Source organism: Ursus americanus, chromosome 18 (assembly GCF_024610735.1).
Source record: "Ursus americanus isolate L20-20 chromosome 18, mUrsAme1.1.p, whole genome shotgun sequence".
Taxonomy (NCBI): Eukaryota; Metazoa; Chordata; class Mammalia; order Carnivora; family Ursidae; genus Ursus; species Ursus americanus.
Window position 1 is genome coordinate 28245119 of NC_142144.1, and position 20225 is coordinate 28265343.

At 33.9% G+C, this 20225-nt stretch overlaps 1 protein-coding gene and 1 long non-coding RNA gene across 2 annotated transcripts in view; one reads left to right on the plus strand and one right to left on the minus strand.

The window, feature by feature from the left end:
• Positions 1 to 12102, plus strand: part of LOC148108575 (uncharacterized) — a 273205-nt gene extending 261103 nt beyond the window's left edge. Inside the window, exon 3 of the long non-coding RNA XR_015727547.1 lies at positions 11890 to 12102. This is a non-coding gene — a long non-coding RNA (uncharacterized LOC148108575). The remainder of the gene's footprint in view (positions 1 to 11889) is intronic.
• On the minus strand, positions 1509 to 9215 carry CYLC2 (cylicin 2). The gene is made up of 5 exons (XM_087869663.1): positions 9184 to 9215; positions 5477 to 5517; positions 4146 to 4267; positions 2354 to 2750; positions 1509 to 2197 (listed from the first exon to the last, which is right to left on the minus strand). Exons 1-5 carry the CDS (start codon positions 9213 to 9215, stop codon positions 1509 to 1511), a joined length of 1281 nt encoding a protein of 426 aa, XP_087725789.1.
• Positions 12103 to 20225: the final 8123 nt, after the last annotated feature.

Consider the following 20225-nt stretch of genomic DNA (forward strand, 5'->3'; position numbering starts at 1 on the left):
ACCTCTTTATTCATAGAAAGCCAGTTCTGGAAAACACGTGGAACTAAGAGTATCAAGGAGAAGCTTTATTTTGCATCCAGAATTTATACTGTGAGGGATAAAAGGGAGAGAAAATCACTTAGAAAGTTCTGCAACAATGTTGAGTTTATCTGAGAGAATGATAAAGTGATTTAATTGTTACTAATTGGATATTTGAAGAGTTTTGCATTTTGCTTTATGTTGCTTTTTATTTGTCTTCACATTAATAGAACTTATGGATCACAAGAGAGTTTAATATAGTTATAAGAATATAAAGTTAATTGTTTTCACATCTAAATAATATGTAGATGCTTTCACTCTGTTAGACTTTGTTGAATTCTGGTGAATTTGGTTCTGTACTATGTATTAGCAATTTATCAGGCATCTCTTTAATATGCCTTGTTTAAATTTACCTATATTGGTAATTTGGAAAATTTTGATTTTCATCCTGTTTTAAATGGAGAGAAGTTGGCTACTATTTTCTGTTTAAAGAAAAAAAAAACTCTAGATAAGAAAGTAATTGTTAAAGTTATCATGTATCATAAACCAGTCTTCTCTCTCATGATAAATAACTCTACTTAACTTTTTCGTTGATACTTTTAAAGTCTTCATTCTGTGGTATTCTCACTAAATTCATCAGTAATTTCTTATTAATGAGAAAGCCCAAAGTAAGTGCTACTAAATTCTGCCAAATTCCAGTAAAAACACAGTCAGCAGATTACACAGAATTTTATAAGAATGGTAGATTTCAATTCAAACTTTAAATTGGCTCAATTATTGTTTAACCCAATTTGGCTTATTATAAAACAAAACTAACTTACCAGGTGTGCTTATCTTGGCTTGGAAGTGGAACATTCAGCATCCATCAACCTGGTTGTGGCTGTTTACACTTCAGTGATGGTGGTATAGGTTCACAAGGAAATCATATTTTCTTTCCTTCTTTCTCTTTCTTTCTTTTTTAAGGAATGCTACATCTGATTTGTATTTGCATTTATTCTGAATTACAGTTTCTGAAATTTTCTTGGCTTCCCCTCATTACTCCTGCCGTTCTTTATTTAAATCTGTTGATGCAGCTTCAGACTTTGATACTATAGATTGAACATCTGCCTCCTTGGATTTTTTCAAAGTCTTTATTATTATTATTATTATTATTATTATTATTATTATTATTCTTTTGTATCCACAGATTCAGTGTCATTAACTTCTACATCCTGTTTGAATATTCTTTTTTGAACCTTTCTAGGGATCTTTCATTTACTCTTTCATATTCCCAGACTTAGCATAAGTATCCTTCAAGTCCTTCAATGAATCATCTCTTAATTCTTCATATCTTTCTTATATTTTATGTTTTTCTCAGTCTTTCTTTGTATTCTTCTTTGTCCCATTTTAAAAATTATTTGATTAATTCTTTGAATCCCCTTGTCACTCATATTCAGTTTCAGGCTACTTTAAAATTGTTTATCAAATGCTTTTGAATTATTATTCAAGGCTTACTTGCCCTTCTTGGCATCCTTCTTGGCATCCTTCTTGGCATCCTTCTTAGCATCCTTCTTAGCATCATCCTTTGATTCAGTATCTGTCCCACCAGCCTTCTTTTCATCTTTCTTATCTTTTTTACTCCCCTTTCTCTTTGCATCTTTCTTGTCTTTTGATTGATCATCTTTCTCTCCTGGTTTCTTTGAATCTTTTTTCCCATCCTTATCCTTCACATCTTCAGATTCTGTAGACCCTTTTTCCTTCTTTGAACCTTTCTTGTCTTTCTTGGCATCTTTCTTGGCATCTTTCTTTTCATCTTCAGATTCTGTAGCAGACTCCTTGCCCTTCTTTGAACCTTTCTTGTCTTTCTTGGCATCTTTCTTGGCATCTTTCTTTTCATCTTCAGATTCTGTAGCAGACTCCTTGCCCTTCTTTGAACCTTTCTTGTCTTTCTTGGCATCTTTCTTTTCATCTTCAAACTCTGTACCTGACTCCTTGCCCTTCTTTGCAGCTTTCTTGTCTTTCTTGGCATCTTTCTTTTCATCTTCAGATTCTGTACCTGACTCCTTGCCCTTCTTTGCAGCTTTCTTGTCTTTCTTGGCATCTTTCTTTTCATCTTCAGATTCTGTACCTGACTCCTTGCCCTTCTTTGCAGCTTTCTTGTCTTTCTTGGCATCTTTCTTTTCATCTTCAGATTCTGTACCTGACTCCTTGTCCTTCTTTGAAGCTTTCTTGTCTTTCTTGGCATCTTTTTTTTCATCTTCAGATTCTGTACCTGACTCCTTGCCCTTCTTGGCAGCTTTCTTGTCTTTTTTGCCATCTTTCTTGGCATCTTTTTTTTCATCTTCAGATTCTGTACCTGACTCCTTGCCCTTCTTTGAATCTTTTCTTTCTTTTTTGGCATCTGTTTTTGCAACATCTTTTTCATCTTTAGTTCCTGTTTCTCTATCTTTATCTTTCTTTAACTCTCTCTTAGTTAATTTTGTCTCCTTTAAAACTGTGGGTTCTGTTTCTGATTCCGATATGCCCTTCTTGTCTGCTTGCTTGTCCTCTTTACCTTTCTTAGCTGTTTCTGGAGATACAAGTTTTTCTACGTCTGCTACTTTAGCATCTTCCTTTGGGCGATGGGTTGGTTTATATGGACGTTGCCTCCTGGCAGCTAAATACTCAGATGGTCTCTCAGAAATTCTCATTAAAGAACTGTGCATCCATAATGGTCGTTTAGGACCTTCTTTTATTTTGTCTGAATCATGTATCTGGAATATTGGTTAGAATAATAATGAACAATTTGTATGTTACACAGCTTTTATTACCACATATCAAATGCATTTTAACTTCAGCCATTAAAAGATTTTAGATTTTGATAAATAGTGGAAAAATTGTAGATGTCATAGTTTATTCTGCTTTTCCAGTTTCATTCTTTTTTGGACTAACGGATAGCCATGTCTCATTGTGGGCCTTATTTCAATTTAAAGGATCATCATAATTCCCTTAAGATACTATGTTAAAATTGGTAGAGACCTCACTGACTAATGACATATCCGAATCTCTCTTCACAATCAGGAGACGGCTTTTTTTTTTTTTTTCCTTTCTCAGTGTTCTCAAGAATTCTTAGAATATCTTGCGTACTTTCCATTCCTAGGCTAACTCAGAAACTAATTGTTCTCTAATATGTAATAGTTTTATGTTCAGACATATCCTGGTCTCTGTTATTTCATACAAGGTCTCTGGAATTTGGAATGCCACCTATAGTTAAAACTACAACCCTGAAACTCCTGCTAACTACAATAATAAAAACTATAACATTTGGTGCACAAGAATTTGTGCAGAATGGTGCATTTTATTTTCACCTCCTAACCAGGTATTTGCAAAATCTTAATTGCAGAAGTAGCAAACTTTGGAAATGATGTTAACAAACAGTAGAAAAATAAATTGAATAAAGAAAGAAAGGAAAAGCAAAGAGTGTGAGATGACAGAATAAGCTAGGATCACTACTTACTGGAAACACTCCCTAAAATAAGCAAGAGTTGATGATACTTTTGTGAAACTTTTTTTTAAGCATTTCCTATCCCATGATGACTCTAGATTGAGAAATACTTATCTTCTAATATTCAGAATCCTAAATGCTACATTACAGAAAATGAGGAAGCATTAAAACTTTATCAAGATATGATATAATCCCATGATTCTAATGAGGGAGTTTCCCCAGCCGGGGGACATTTTCTGAATGTTCATACTAACTGTAGCATTAGGATCTCCAGATTTTTGTGCTTCTTAGACACATATTTTCTATAGTGTGGGGTTACTAAAGAAATAGTTCATATGAAATAAGGGGCAATGTTTATACAGTGAAATGCAAATAAAATATATCTACTTCCTTCATGTAGTAGAATTTGAATTACCTTTAACTGTGCTGTCCAATATATTTAAAAGCCACAAGTGAATTGAATTGAATTGAAATGTAAAATTCAATTCCTCAGTTGTACTAGCCTCATTTTAAATGTTCAATAACCACACTGGAATGCAAAGACATAAAACATTTCTGTCATCACAGAAATCCCATTGGTCAGCGCTGATCTGTAACACATATAACTATACATGGTTTCACAAGTTTAGCACTAGTAAAATTATATGATCTTTCCAATACTCACAGGAACTGCATTGTCTCGTAATTGGGATGGTTTTGATCTCCTTTTTTTTCCTGGCCTTGGTGGTTTGGGAAATCCCAGGGCAAAGTGTTGCTGATTCCATGATTTTTTGCTTAATTCACTGACTAAAATAAGAAAACATTAAGTGTTTTAGAGTAAGTAATGTTTCATCAGAACTAAAATGGCAGTAAGATAATAGATTCCATGAATGAACAAATGATACAAATTATGGCTTCATTTATTTATTTATGTTTGAAATTCTCTGCTATCAATATATGAAAATAAAAATTTATTTTCTATTTTGATCAGTTTTACAGAAAACTACATAGTCATTGTGAAACTAATATACTCTGTAATATAAATGCAAGAAAGATCTTTACTGCTTTTTTTTAATCATCTGTCTCTCCCAGTCTTGATTTTTGCTTTAGATTCTTTTGGTTAGAATACAATTCTTTGGAGATCAGAAAATATGATAACTACTTCTGTAGCCTCCAAAGTACTTAGTACAGACAGTACTTGTTTTAAAATATTCAGTAAATATATATGATTGAATCTAAATGCTAATGCTTAAGGTTCCTTTAGTTAGGAATAATTTTCCAAGCTACAAGAGTAAATGTTATACACATAAGAACGACATTGTTTTTATAAGTTGCATATTAATGAAGTAAACTACAAATAAAGAGTATGTACAGAATTGTGACTGTGAGGGAAAAGTTACCTGGAAACTATAAGAGAAATGTTTAAAGATGTTTGGGGTATTAATAGGAGTGAGAAAGATTTTCATTTCATTTAAACATGTGCAGTATAATACTTTGTATAAGAGAAAATACACGTTGTGTATCTCCTGAAAACAGTCAGGATCAATGAGAAAATATACAGAATGAAAGGCATATTTAAGCTCAATATATGAGGGAAAATCATTCAATATATAAAGTCCTTCAACATCAGATTGGTGAATTTTTGGCCAATTATAAGGGGGTTACAGTCTATCATGAATGTAGTAGAAGTCATTACAGACATGGGTGAATTGTTGATTCAGTTTCTATACTACTTTTCAACTGTAAGATTATCTGATTGTATGATTTCTAACATGTATGATTTCTAACATAACACCTTTATGTTGCTGAACATATTTGCTTAAACTTTGTTGGATTCAAAAACAAAGTATCTTTAGAAAGTGTTTGCCAAGTCCATGAGAAAGTTGATTTTTAATGATGTTCCATGAGCTACTGCTTTATCATCCTGAATAGAGGATAATAATAATTTATCCTTAAAAGTAATCATAATCCTAAAATTAATCATATTTCAAAAATAAATATTGAATTCTTTCTTACCTGGAATGTAATTATCATATGTTCCAAAGTTTATTTTTTGGCTATTAAAATAAGAGGGAAAGGTTTTAATTAATTTATATAAAATCACTGTATTTAATGATCATTGTGTGTAAGCACTTGCCATCACCAACTAGAGAAATATATTGCATTCTCAGATCTCTACTATTATATAAGATTATTTCATCCTAGAAAAAAATAGAGATGAGTAAATGTGTGTTTTTAGCACAAACTTCAACATAACTAAAACAAAGTAGATAGAAACATTTTAAAAATTACCAAATTTTGCCATATCGGTAATAGAGACTTTTTTAAAAACTGTGAATTCATGGTTGAATTATTTTTCTCTATCTCATACTCCAGATTCTCTTGAAATTAAATTTTAGCAAAGGCATCACTTTAAAAGCACAGCTTAAGCAAAATCAGGTCCTCAAAATATTCTCAAACTTAAGCAAATCCAAATCATTCAGTGGCATACTTGTATGTCTGTGAATGAGTATGTGTGTGTGTGTGTGTCAGTGTGCACTCTAAGTATTTACATGGATTTTAATTTTTTAAAATTTTTGTTCTTTAGGAACATCTGAGAAATAAAAGTATGTTTAACGTATTTTTCATTTAAAAGTTTCCATTTGCTTTAGTACTATGTGAACATGTTTATTCTCACAAAGAAGAACTCTATAATCCCATTTTATTTATTTGTAATGGAGGCATATACTAAGATCTGATAGAGGAATATTATTTTACAACATCCTGTTACATTACAGAAACCAACAATGATCACATGTGAGTTTTGAACTTACACACACATACAAACACACATGCTCACATAGTATTTTACTTATTTTGACATTACGTAAGTATTAAGAAAGAAGTACATTGTAGAATCTAAACAAACAAACAAACAAACAAAAAACCCAAGTGAATAAACAAACAAAAAGCAGAACCCGATCCATAAACAGAGAGAAGTGTTGGTTGCTTGGGGAGGTGCAAATTGTAGGAAGGGGAGTGGAAGATAGAGGCTTTCAATTATGGAATGACTAAGGCATAGGAATAAAAGGCACAGCATAGGGAACATAGGCAATAATACTGTAATAGTGTTGTATGGTGATAAATGGTACGGTGCACTTGTGATGAGCATAGCATAATGTATAGAGAAGTCTAATCACTGTGTTGTACACCTGAAATTAATGTAACATTGTATGTCAGCTATACTCAAATTGAAAAAAAATTGAGGAATAAAGTACATTAAAATAAATATCTCAATATCTTTATTTAGGCTCTGTTTCCCAACACAAAACTTGACACATTTTTGTCACCTTATAAAAATTTACATGATTTTGGGGCACCTGGGTGGCACAGTCGGTTAAGCCTCCTGGTTCTTGGTTTCAGCTAAGGTAGTGATCTCAGGATCATGGGATCCAGCCCCACATTGGGCTCCACGCTCAGTGCAGAATCCGCTTAGGACTCTCTCTGTCCCCCTCTGCCCCTCCCCCTTGCCCTCTCTCTCTCTCTTTCAAATCTTTAAAAAAATAGGAGCGTCTGTGTGGCTCAGTCAGTTGAGCGTCTGGATTTTGATTTTGACTGGGGTCATGATATTGAGGTCCTGGCATTGAGCCCGGCTCAGCAGGGAGTCTCTTTGTTTCCCTCTCCCTCAACCCCTCCCCCACTCATGCTCTCTTTCTCTCACAAATAAATAAATCTTTTTATTAAATTAAATGATTTAATTGAATAAAATTTAGGATATATAATCAAAAAGTTATCTAGTCCAGTGTTTTTTTTTGTTTTTTTAAAAAGTTTTTATTTAAATTCCAGTTAGTTAACATACAGTGTAATATTAGCTTCATGTGTACAATATAATGATTCCACACTTCCATACAACACCCAGTGCTCATTACAAGTGCCCTTCTTAATCCCCATCACCTATTTAACCCATCCTCCCCCCCACCTCACCTCTGGTAACCATCAGTTTGTACATAGTTAAGTGTCTGTTTCTTGCTTGGCCTCTCCTCCTCTCTCTCTCTCTCTCTCTTTTTTAATTATGTTCAGTTAGCCACCGTATAGTACATCATTAGTTTTTGATGTAGTGTTCAATGATTCATTAGTTGCGTATAACACCCAGTGCACATCACATGTGCCGTCTTTAAAACCCATCACCCTGTTACCCCCTCTCCCTACCCCCTCCCCTCTGAAACCCTCGGTTTGTTTCCCGGGGTCCATAGTCTCTCATGGTTCATCTCTCTCTCTCTCTCTCTTTTTAACCTTTCCTTATTTATTTATTTTTTCATAAATTCCACATATGAGTGAAATCATATGGTATTTGTCTTTCTCTGAGTGACTCATTTCACTTAGCATGGTACTTTCTAGCTCCATCCACGTAGTTGTTTTTTAAGTGCGAACATGCATTAAAATTGCCCCACCATATCTAAATCTCTAGGTTTGGATCTAGCCAATGGTCATTTATACTGTCCTGAAGAAATTTTGATGTTCAACCATGGTTATGAACATCTCTGTTTTAAATACTCTGAAAGAGGAAACATTTCAAGTTCATGAAACAATATTATTAAAGTTGAGATCTAAAAAATTATACATAGGTATGATCCATTAATTCCTTGTATAATCCCTGGGGCATGTTCTTTAATCACCAAAAAATTGAATTAGAAATCAAAAACAAAATTATATAGAAAATACACAAATATTTTTTTAAAATAGTTCTTTCTAAATAACCAATGGTCAAACAGAAATCACAATTCACACTTATAAAAAAGAAGCAACCAAACAATAACATAGCATCAAAAATTATGGAATACTGCAAAAAGGTGAGAAGAGAATTTATAGCTTTAGTGTCTTATATTAGAAAAAAGTTTAAAACATTTTTTTAAAAGATTTTATTTATTTGAGAGAAAGAGAGAAGAGGAGCAGGGGGTAAGGGTAGAGAGAGAGGGAGAAGCATACTCCCCATTGAGCAGGGAGCCTGACCTAGGGCTTGATTCTAGGACCCACAGACCGTAACCTGAGCTGAAGGCAGATGCTTAACTGACTGAGCCACCCAGGCACCTTTAAGACTGTGTTTTAAATCCCCGCATTAAAATTAAGAAAATATCAAAATAAATTCAAAGTTAGAACAAGACAGAATCAAAGTGAAAACAAAATTAGAGCAAAAAATCCCAAATTTGATTTTTTGTAAAGATTATTAAAATTGATTAACTCCTAGAAGGACTGACAAATAAAGAGAAAACACAAATTACCAATATCAGGACTGATGCAAATTTTATAATTACATAGATTTTAAAGGATAATGGAGAATATTATTAACAATTTTATGGCGATAAATTCAGCAACTTAAGTGAAATAGATGAGTTCCATGTAAAACTAATCTACCAAAACAGACACATGATTAAATAATAAATACGTGACTAGCCTCATAATTATTAAGTAAAATGAATCCATTATTAAAAACCTTCCCAGAAAGAAAAGCACAGACCCAGATAGTTTTACCGATAAATTTTTTTAAATTAAGGAAAAATACTAATTCTATACATACTTTTCAGAAACGAGGAAGAGAAGGATATTTTAACTCATTTTTGAGAACAATATAAATAACCCTGACACCAAAACTTCTTAAAGACATTACCAGAAATGAGTATTATAGACCAAAACCTTGTATTAACACAGACACAAAAATTCCTTAACAACTTGATAAGTAATCTTACTGAACAATAATATAAAATGGCAAAGACATCATGGTTACTGAGATTTACTTTCTGGAATGTAAGATTAGTTTAACATATGTAAATCAACCCATGTAATTACTCCAAATAACAAATAAAATTCATCTGATCATTTCAAGATATGCAGAAGAAATTTTGAAAAAAATAACACTCATAATTAAAAACTCTGAGAAAACTAGGGATAGAAGACATCTTCCTGAAATGGATAAAGTGTCTTGAAGTAATACTTGTTCCATTTCAAATGAAACTGAAGGGGATACCACATTGTTGAGAGTCCTTATCTTTTGAATTTATTATACATTTTAAAAGGTATCTGAGATATAGTTAAAGGCAAGAGTAAAGGCAGGTGTATTCTGTACTAAGATTAAATTTTTTCAGACTAAGAGGAAAAAAAAACCCACAAATGCAGTGATATGTTTACTCCTTTAAAGGAAAAAAGAAACCTTTTCCAGTGGTAATATAAAAAATAGATTTTTGTTCTAAAAAATAAAGTCCCCCATGTGTCCCTACATTAGGGTCTCAGCTTTTTATTTAGGAAACCTAAACACAGCTCCCTTTCTACATCATGAATACATGACATTCCACAATGTTAACAATGGGTACCTTCTTTACTTAAAGCTCACACATACATGGAATCTAAAATAAAATGCAGAATCAGACCTATAAATACAGAGCACAAACTGATACTGTCAGAGGGGTGCAGGATTGAGGGTATGGGCAAAATGGGTGAAGGGGGGTGGTACATACAGGCTTCCAGTTAAGGAATAAATAAGTCATGGAATAAAAGGCACTGCATAGGAAATATAGTCAGTGATGCTATAGTACCATTCATTGTATGGTGACAGATGGCAGCTATACTTGTTGGGGGCAAAGTTTAATGAATAAACTTGTCCAATCATTATGTTGTACACCTGAAACTAGTGTAACATTGTATGTCAAATATGCTCAAATAAAACAATTTTTAAAAGAATAAAAAGGAATCCTGAGATTAAAAAAAAAAAAAAAAGTCTTAGAGATCCTGAGATTGATATTGAAATGATTGGATGTGTGCACTGCACCTGAAGTGAAGGCAGCTTCTGTGGCATCTGTTTCCCATTTCACCTTGTTAAAATGAAGTATTAGTTATTACGTTTCCTTTTATATACATCCAGAGACCTTAATTCAAAAACTAGTTATATCAAGAAAGAACAACCTTTTTGACTTGTTGCAGTTTTTTTTTTCTTTTTAAATAATTAAATTAGACAATAGTCTCAAAAGAAAAAATAAAACATAATGCCGACAATGTTTTTTGTTGTTGTTATTTTTAATGGGGAACTTCAAAAATGGAATCTAAATATATCCTGGTCTAGAAAATTTCTCGACTGTCCTGGAAAGGTAGAGATGCTATCACCAGCAACACCCAATTTAGGTGAAAGAGTGGAAAAATGCCATCTATTCCCAAAAGGTTAAATGTATTGAATGCGTAGGACATGTAAATTTACATAGGGAGTGAGAACTAAAGTATTCAGTTCGTGGCTATTTTGGGGTCCTATAAACTCTTCCCGGTGAAAATGAAAGAACTAAATTTGTCACTAACCCTAACCTAACCAACCTTAAGAAACACAGGAATTTTCAACCATACCGTTAGGTTACATTGTACCAGATTCCAGTCAATCCACTCTGCCCCTCCCCCACAAAGGGCTGTTGAGTTACCACAGACAAACTTGCCTGTGCTTGAAATTCATATTATAACATACAGTATATGCTTTTGTGTTTCTGGATTTTTCCAGTATAATTTTTTTTTTATTTATCTATATCACTTAAATGAATAGTTCATTCCTTTAGACTGCAGAGCAGTATTCCATTACATGATATACACTACACTGAGTTTTTCCATCCTCCTGTTGACGGACATTTAAGTTACTTTAGTTTGGCTTATTGTGAATAAAGCTGCTATACACATTTTGTCCAAGTCTTTTTGTGAACTTCTCTTGGGTAAGCTATAGTGGAAATACTGAATCATACCTATAACATGTGTATGTTTAACTTTATTTTAAAATATCAAGTGATATTCCAAAGTGGTTGTACCATTTTATACCCACCACCAATGCTGAACATGTCAGATGTCTTACACTGTTGCTGACTGTTGGTGTCATTAATCTTTAATTTTAGCTGTTCTAGTAGGTATAAAGGGTGTAAAGGATATCTTTGAATCAGAGGATATATATTTATTACATATAATAAAAATCAGTTTATACATTATGTATATTTATATATGTATATAAAACTTTCCTATGGGGCGCCTGAGTAGCTCAGTCAGTTAAGCGTCTGCCTTCAGCTCAGGTCATTATCCCAGGGTCTTGGGATTGAGCCCCGCATTGGCATTGGCATCATGCCTGCTTCTCCCTCTCCCACTCCTCCTGCTTGTGCTCTCTCTGTCAATTAAATAAATTAAATCTAAAAAAAGAAAATAAAAAAAAGCTGTCCTAAAAAAATTCCCTGAAGAATATTTTTAGTTTTCTTATCTATGTCTTGCATATATTTCAATAAATTTACTTTTAAAGTTTTTTTGTTACTGAAAATTGTACTCTTTTCTTAAATTTATATTTTCTATTTTTTCCAGTTATAGAAATATAATTTATATAATTAGATCCTGTGTCATACAATCTTATTACATTCACTTAATAGCTCTAAATAATTTTTTTGTAGATGTCACTGGATAATCCACTCAATCATGTCCTCTGTGAATAAAGGTAATTTTACTTCCTCCTTTCCAATCTTAATGTTTTATTGCCTTATGGAACAAAATAGGGTCTAGATTACAAGGCTGAATAGAAATAATGAGCATCTTTGCCTTGTTTCTGGTTTATGGAGGAAAGATAGTCAACATTCCACAATTAAGTTTGATTTTAATAGTAAAATGGCTGCAGATAATCATTATATGTGAGTGTCACAAGATATCCTGCCAGCTGATTTTGGATTTTAGGATTCTGTATCAGATATATGCAAATAAAGCCATAAAATACTTGGCAGAATATTTTCCAGGAACTGACTGGGGCCTGAGTCACTCATATTTGCTGTAGAAGTCTCTTTTTTAAGGCAAAGATCAAGTGCCATATGGTTATTGTCTTGGTGAGGGATGGCTCTATGTGTAGTACGGTGAAATTGCCTATCTTTTTCTGACATTTTCTAGAGCAATGTTTCTCAATCTGGGATCATTATGAATCTCTTACCCCCGAAGGCATTTGCAATGCCTGAGATATCTTCATCACAATTGTGTGTATGTTTTGGGGTGTTTGTGAGTGTGTGTGTGGGGGGGTGTACACATACCAAGTGCTGATAGTGGCATCTAGTGGGTAGAGACCAGGGATACTGCTAACTAATTACAAGACAGGTACTCCCTGCCCCCTCCCCAGTCCTCAACTCCAGTAAGGAGTTATTCTGCTTAAAATGGCAGTAGTGCTAAGATTCATAAACCTTATTTTATAGCAAGGTGAATTCCTAGACAAGATAGTAAGAGAGGACCTTATTAATGCAGCTCAAGGGACCAAAAAAAAAAAAAAAATGTACAGTGGATATGAGATCCAGAGGCTTACACTGGAAGTTTAAAAAGTTCAGATATTTAGATAACTCAGTCTTTGTGAAAACCTCTCCCACTTCCTTCAGAAACCTTAGATCTATTAACTATTAGAAATGAAGGGGTTGAGTTGACTGACACAACCTGAGTTGGAGGAAAAGGCAAGAAGAGGTGAAACACTTGAATGGAGTTGTTGAGATTTGGATGAACAAGAGTATTAAAGAGGAATAAGTGAGGGGGAAAATTGAACTCAAAGAAGAAAATTTTCTTTATCAACTATAAGTTGATGGCCATGACACAGAAATTTAAGTCTAAAATTAAGGTCCTGTCATAGAATTCAGAGGAAAAACAAAGTAGGACATGATTTCTGCATCTCAAATTCTGTTAAGTGAACTGGAAATTGCCACTTGAATCCAAATAAATATGATAATTTGTTATTAAGGATTTTTGTGTATGCTTGAGGCCATTTGATTATGAATTTAACCAGTTTCCTTCTATGGTAAAATGAGATTTTTAGAATTATACCAGAAAACAACATAAAGAAATAGTCATAAAACCAAAAATAAATTTTTAACTCTTGGTGAAGTTCTCTTAAAGCCCTGCAATGCTCATGATAATAGTAATGCCATCAACATTTTATTGTGCTTAAACATTTTAAAGTAATTAGTATACAGTGTAATTCTGTAATGCTCTATGCTGGAGTACAGGTTGTTTTGTAATTATCAGCAAGTCCCTCAGCCTTTAATCATTACAAATTCATTGAATCCTTTTACTCATGATTGTCCTTTAAAGTAGTGATTGCATTATGATGAAGTAGGCACCGGTGCCTATTAAAGCCCGTTTTGTTTATTTTCAAGTTTTGTGTTTTATCTTTCCTTTAAAAGTACTGTCCAAAGAAAAACCAGGTACAGTTTCCTTTCTATTTCACAGTTCTATGCCTTCACCTTTGTTCTAAGCCTACATAATATAAAGGCTTACATAATTGAAGATCTTCTTTCCCTACCTCATTTCAACACAACATAAATTAAGCATAAGGAAACCACTATCATCAAACTTCCCTTGTCTGGATAATCTGCTTTTATTGCAAAGTACTTTTGCATATTCAGTATTTCTCAAGAGGAAATTATTACCAAAAGTTTAGCACCCTTGACCTATGCCCTCTAAAGGTCAGTAGACTCCTCAGTCACTGTGACATTAAAAAAAAAAAAAAAAAAAAAAAAAAAAATTCCCATAAATTTCCAAATGGCCTCTAAGGAGGTGGTAGTTCCCCTGAATGAGAACCATGAATTATTTTCTTCTGTATATTAGAAAATGCAGTATGACAAAAACAAATGAAGTAAGGATCACATTGAAAAAGACTTATCCAAAGCTATGTATGTATTTTACTGAGGTGAATGAACTAGTTAATTTTTATATCAAAACAACCTCTGATGTTGCTTGAGAATGTATATGTCTGCTAAACACATACTCTCTTGTTTATAATGAATAATAATGACCAACATCTCTTTATACACTAAAGAGGGTAAATATAAAGCTAGCTGTAGCATTTCAGTTATCTTAAAACATAAAATTTTACAAAAGGACTTACAATCTTGGTACAGACATTTCCCCCACCTATGATTTGCCAGGACTTAAGCCCTGTAAGTTCAAATTAATGATGTTGAGAGGTGACATCATAAAGAGGCCAGGAGCACTGGGAGTTAAAGGGGAAAATAAGAGGAATCACTTTTACTTGTATTTTATGTTCTCTAATATTTAGTCTAAGACTTGTGTTTTCTTTCATTCATTATTACTGACCAAATATAACTGGTGGCTTAAAAATAACTGCTGGTTTTACATCTTAATAAAAAAAAGCTCGATTGAATATTTCATGTACTTATAATTTATTGACTGATATGACAAAAAGATGAATCTAAGCATCTATTAAAATCAATTGTAATCTGATATTCATGTGTCTTTTGTTAAATCCTTTGCATAGCGTTGTGCCTTTTACCTTTTCCCATCCTAAGCACCTGTGTTGCTCATAGATAACAAATTTTTAAAGAAGGCTAGGTGCTTATTAAAATTATCAACTTACTTATGGATCTGAGATAATTTTTACTACACTCACCACTCCAAACCACTAACAGATGATGCAAATACTATATAGAGTAATATTTGAACATATTGCCATTACCTAGCTCCTTTTAGGGAATTCCAGCTGATTTTTTTTCCCCCTTAAGGAATAGCTTCATTAAACTTCAGCTCCTGTAGGAGATCAACTACAAAAATCTCAGCGGTTTTAACTCAGTGAAAGTTTTTATCTCATGTCTCAGACCATACTAAGTTCTAGAGTGGCTGGGTAGGAGTTTTCCTTAAGGTGATTTAGTAATTCAGGTTTCTCTGATTTAATTGCTTCATTATCTACTGACTTAACACTATCAATGCTGATGTTTTCCTGCAAAATGATGTCTTAGCAAACAACATATGATTTCTAAATCCACAATATTTTGTTAATATTTTATAATATATACCTCATTTATGAAAGTATATGTATCCAGTGCCTTTCTTCTATCAGCATGTAGTAAGATCTGTCATAACTGGGCAGCCAGTAATGCTTGCCTTCTGCAACATGACCTCTTGAGTTAATTTCTCATTGTCATCTTAAGTAAGTGTGTGTGATCTATTAAGATCTCAGAGAGCTAATTATCTTTTTATAATAAACTTACTGCTTTTGTGCTTCCTACTTTTCTCACTTCTACGTACAGTCTTTTCTTTGTATTCAAATAGTCCCCTTAACATTTATCATAAGGCTGGTTTAGTGGTGATGAATTCCTTTAGCTTTTGTCTGGGAAACTATTTATCTCTCCTATTCTGAATGATAGCCTTGTTGGATAAACTATTCTTCGTTGTAGGTATTTTTCTTTCAGCACTTGAATGTATCATGCCACTTTCTTCTGGTCTGCAAAGTTTCTGCTGAAAAATCCTCTGGTAGCTTTATGGGGTTTCCTTTGTATATAGCAGTTTTCTTTTCTCGTGCTTTTAAAATTCTGTCTTTATCACTACTTTTTGCCATTTTAATTACTAGATATCTTGGTGTAGACCTCCTTGGTTGATTGTCTTGAGGGCTCTTTATGCCTACTGGATTCTGGTTCCTTCCCTGATTCAGGAAGTTTTCAGCTATTATTTCTTCAAAAATTTTTCTGCCCCCTTTTCTTTCCTCCTTCTGGGATCCCCATAATGTGAATGTTATCACGCTTGATGGTGTTTCTGAGTTTTCTTGATCTGTTTTCTTTTTTTATTGTTCTTTATTCTTTCTCTCGTTCAGCTTGATTGCTTTCCATTACTCTGTCCTCCAGGTTGCTGATCCATTCTTCTGCTTCCTCTAGTCTATTATTTTTCCCTCTAGTGTATTTTTAATTTGTAATTGAGTTTTTCATCTCTGATTGGTTCTCTTTTGTTTTCTGTCTCTATGTTGAGGGTCTCACTGAGGTTCTCCACTCTTTTCTCAAGTCCATTGAGTATCTTTATGACCATTATTTTAAATTCTTTATCAGGCATATTACTTATCTTCTTTTTTGTTTACTCTTTTGCTGTGATTTTTGTCCTTGTCTTTCATTTGAGACATATTTCTCTGTTTCCTCATATTGTCTAACCCTCTATGTCTTTTTCTGTGTGTTAGGAATATCAGCCACATTGCCTGCTCTTGACAGTAATGGTGTTATGAAGAAGAGATCCTGTAGTGCCTTGCAATGCAATGTCCCCTGTTCACCAGAACCTGGTGCTTCAGGGATGTCTCCTACGTCTGCTGCATGAATTCTACTGTTTTGGTTGAGCTGCATTTGCCTTCAGAGCAGTTGTCTGCAATGGCTCTCCTTGCCTGTTGTGGGCAGTGTTTGGGCACTGTGTTGTTATTGGGCAAGTCCGAGGCTGCCTTGGGTTTGCATTGAAACACACCAGGCATTTACCAGAGCTGTAGTAGTGCTGAATTTCAGGACACTCTCCCTGTATTGCCTGTAGAAGCTTTGGTTGGTGGGCAAATCCTGCAGTCAGATCAGACCATTTCTGGGCTGCAGTGGAACTGGTGTGTGTGGTTAGTCTTCTCTCCTTGGGGTAGGAGTCAGTTTGAGGTAGTGCTGACTTCTGTCTGTGCTGCTTGCACACTGCCACACTTGTGCTGCCACTTTGAATGAACTTTACTGAAGGTGTGTTTGAGGGGCTCAGTCTCCAGAAGAGTTCGGAGGTGAGACACTTGGTATTAGCAAGGTTTGCACTGGTTTGCTGTGTGAGGACGCCTGGTTGGAGTGACCAGATCCACAGAAGTGTGTGGGGCAGGGTGTGCTAGCAAGCTAGGCAGAGACTGTTCACAGTGCACAGGTTCCCATTCACATCTGTGTTTTTTAAAGTGGGGACAGGGGAAGGAAATGATGCCTACAAACTTTTTTTTTTTCTTAGAAGTCTCCCTAAAATCCCTGCCCCTCCAGCACATGCCCGAAAATTAGTAAATAAATCTCCCTCCTGTATACCTGAGGCATTTTTCAAACTGCTGCTTCTATGCTGTATATCAGCAGGGCTATTTATTGTGCTGTCTCTTTAAGTTCAGGTTCTCAGTTTCCCATTATCCTCACATTCTCCTGGAAATCAGCCCACTGATTTTTAAAATTCCTTGTGGTAAGCCTCAGTGATTATAAGAACTCAAGAAGTTAAGCCCCTCTGGTTTTCAAAGTGGATTCATCTTTTCAGTATGGGCCCCCTGTATCTGGTGCCTTTTGTGTGGGGTCTGATCCTCCCTTTCTCTATGCCTTTGGTGTCTCTTTCTCCTTCTGATAGTCCTGCGGGTCAGTTTGGCTCCTGCCTGTGTTTCTGCCCTTTCTACCACCTTTGATGTGGACTTTTCTCTACATTTAGCTATGGAAAGTCCATTCTGCCAGTCTTCAGGTCATTTTCTGGGTTATTTACACTGAGGTGGGTATTATCTAGGTGTATCCAAGGGACAAGTTGAGCCTAGGATCCTCCTATTCTGCTATCTTCTCTACTATCACACTTTACTCCTCTTAGTAATCAATAGAAAAAATAGAAAACACCAAGAACATAAAAGACCCAGCAAACCATCAACCAACATGTACTCGTTTACATTTAAAATAGTCCAATAACAGGAGAGTATTTATTCTACTCAGGTTTTTAAGTAAATATCTACAGCTTTCTCCAATATGAGCATATTATGAATCATAAAAAGAAATCTTGAAAATTTACATTGTACAAAGTATGTTCATGGACCATAATGGAATTAAACTAGAAAATAATAAAATATCTGGAAAGTTGCCAGCTATTTGAAAATTAAACAAAATTCTTCTAATAGTTCAGGGATCAAGAGGAAGTTACAAGTGAATTTATAACTTTGCTTAACTTTTTATTTTAACTACTTTTGAAATTGCCAATAAATTGTAAAATGATACAGATCCCCATGTCACATTCATCCAAATTCCCCTAATGTTAACACCTTACTTTGTAACCAAAACTTATGTTAACATCATGCACAACCAGCAAAACTGAAATCAATATTCATATAATACTATTAAAGTAACTATCAGTTTTATTCAGATTTACCACTCTTTTCACAAATGTTGATTTTCTGTTCAAGGACAAGCCCAGGATCTTACATTGCATTTAGTTGTCATGGCACCTTCTCCAAATCTGTGGCTTTCCTCTACCATTTCTTGACTTTCATGACTTTGGCAATTCTGAAGCATGCTGCTCTATTGTTTCGTAATATTCTCCATGATGTGTGCTTTCAACATGCCCTGTGCTTTTGCTTGAATATGACCTTACTTTTTGCTCCCAAAGGTTACTCTAGGCTCATCTGTGTTTTTTCTTTCTCTGGCTCTAAAATCAAACACTTTCTCCAAGGAGCCCTGGTTCTTTATGTTAGAAACCCAGATAGTAACAGCAGCTCACTGCCAGCTGTTGGTTTTACATATCTATTTATTTATTTTTGAAAATGTTCTATAGATATGTCAAATTCAAGAAGTTAAAACTGAAGAAAAAGTCTGCCACTTATCCAGAATGTATTACTTCTTTTCAATTTAAAATATTCTTTCTCAGTATCAAATTAAAACTTACTCATGCTAGAAAGCAATTTAAAAATACAAACATATACATTAGAATTTGTTCTTTTTCCCCACTTCACAGAGACAACACAATATATAGTTAATATCCAAAAATATGTGTTAAATTATAAACAATAGATTTTTAAATCATGGAATATAATCTATTGCACACAAATACTTATTAAATTGAGATGATTTTATAAATAGAGTTTTACATATTTGCTGGACTTATCATTAACTTGAAAGCAGCTCTGCATGATTAAAATAAAATGAAAACTGAATTGCTCAATAAAAAGGATGGGGATAGATTGAAAGCACATAGGAGCTAAGTTGATAGAGCTTCCAACAGTAAAATCTGGAACAATTTGAACAAGAAAATAACATGTGTATTGGACTACAACCCATAAAATAGTATAAATATCCATGAGTTCATCAATAGTAGGATAAATAAATTAAGGGAGAGAGAAGAGACAACTCTTCCTTAGAGAAGAACTCCAAGTAATAAATACAGAAGCATTGTGAGACCTAGGAAATGTCATTAGAATATGACATGAATAAGTCTGAATTTAAAACTCTGAATAGAAAAACCACAACTACAATATAAAAAAAATTATTATAAAAAAAACAAAAATCACCACTACAGGAAAATAATCATATTGCATAAAAATAAGTAACTCAGTCACATTGCAAAGTAAAATGGCAAATGTTTAAACCATTTTGATACAACAACTTTTCATATGTGATGCTGTAATAATTTCTCTGCCTATAAAATATTTTATACCTCTATATTCTTGTCTGCATTTGTGGAATCATCTTAAACTCTGTATGTGTATATTTAATATTTTATTGTTACAAAACTGGTCATATTTTTGTTTTGCTTCTCAAAATAAGTAATTGAATTTAGAGAATTCTCTGGATCACAAGTAGAAATACAAAAACTTCTCTCTATATATTTTTTTCAATTTGGTCTTTTAAGAGTGTTTTGAAATTTCAGTGACAGTTTGATCAGACAAAACTCATGGTAGAGCGATCTTAAACCAAACTTGCCCTTAGGTCAGGGGATCAGGGCTCATTGAGCTCTAGTGTGTGTGTGTGTGTGTGTGTGTGTGTGTGTGTGTGTGTGTACATACATAGTTCTCTAAAGAGCTTGCAGGAGTAGGATGAGAAGGGTAGGGATGAGAAAAATCAGAGTCAGCTCTTGGATCAGAAAAAGTGTAGAGCAATTTGGCCCTGGGTAGGAATGCTGGGTTGGCAGTGGTCTTAACATGATTTACAAGTCATAGATTTAGTCATATGGCATATGGGTTTACATCTGTATTCTTGTCCCAGCTCCTGCTGCTGTTAGAGGAGAGTATAATCTAAATCACAATTTTTGTAATTTT

Bases quoted from the DNA above. Each gene is read 5' to 3' on its own strand.
- CYLC2 (XM_087869663.1), bottom strand. From the start codon at position 9,215: ATGATGTCTTTGCCATTTTATATTATTGTTCA. The intron at 5,518-9,183 runs GTAAGATTACTT...TTATTTTAATAG, and splicing joins CCATTTTATATTATTGTTCA to CCAAAAAATAAACTTTGGAA. The intron at 2,751-4,145 runs GTGAGTATTGGA...CCAATATTCCAG, and splicing joins TACGAGACAATGCAGTTCCT to ATACATGATTCAGACAAAAT.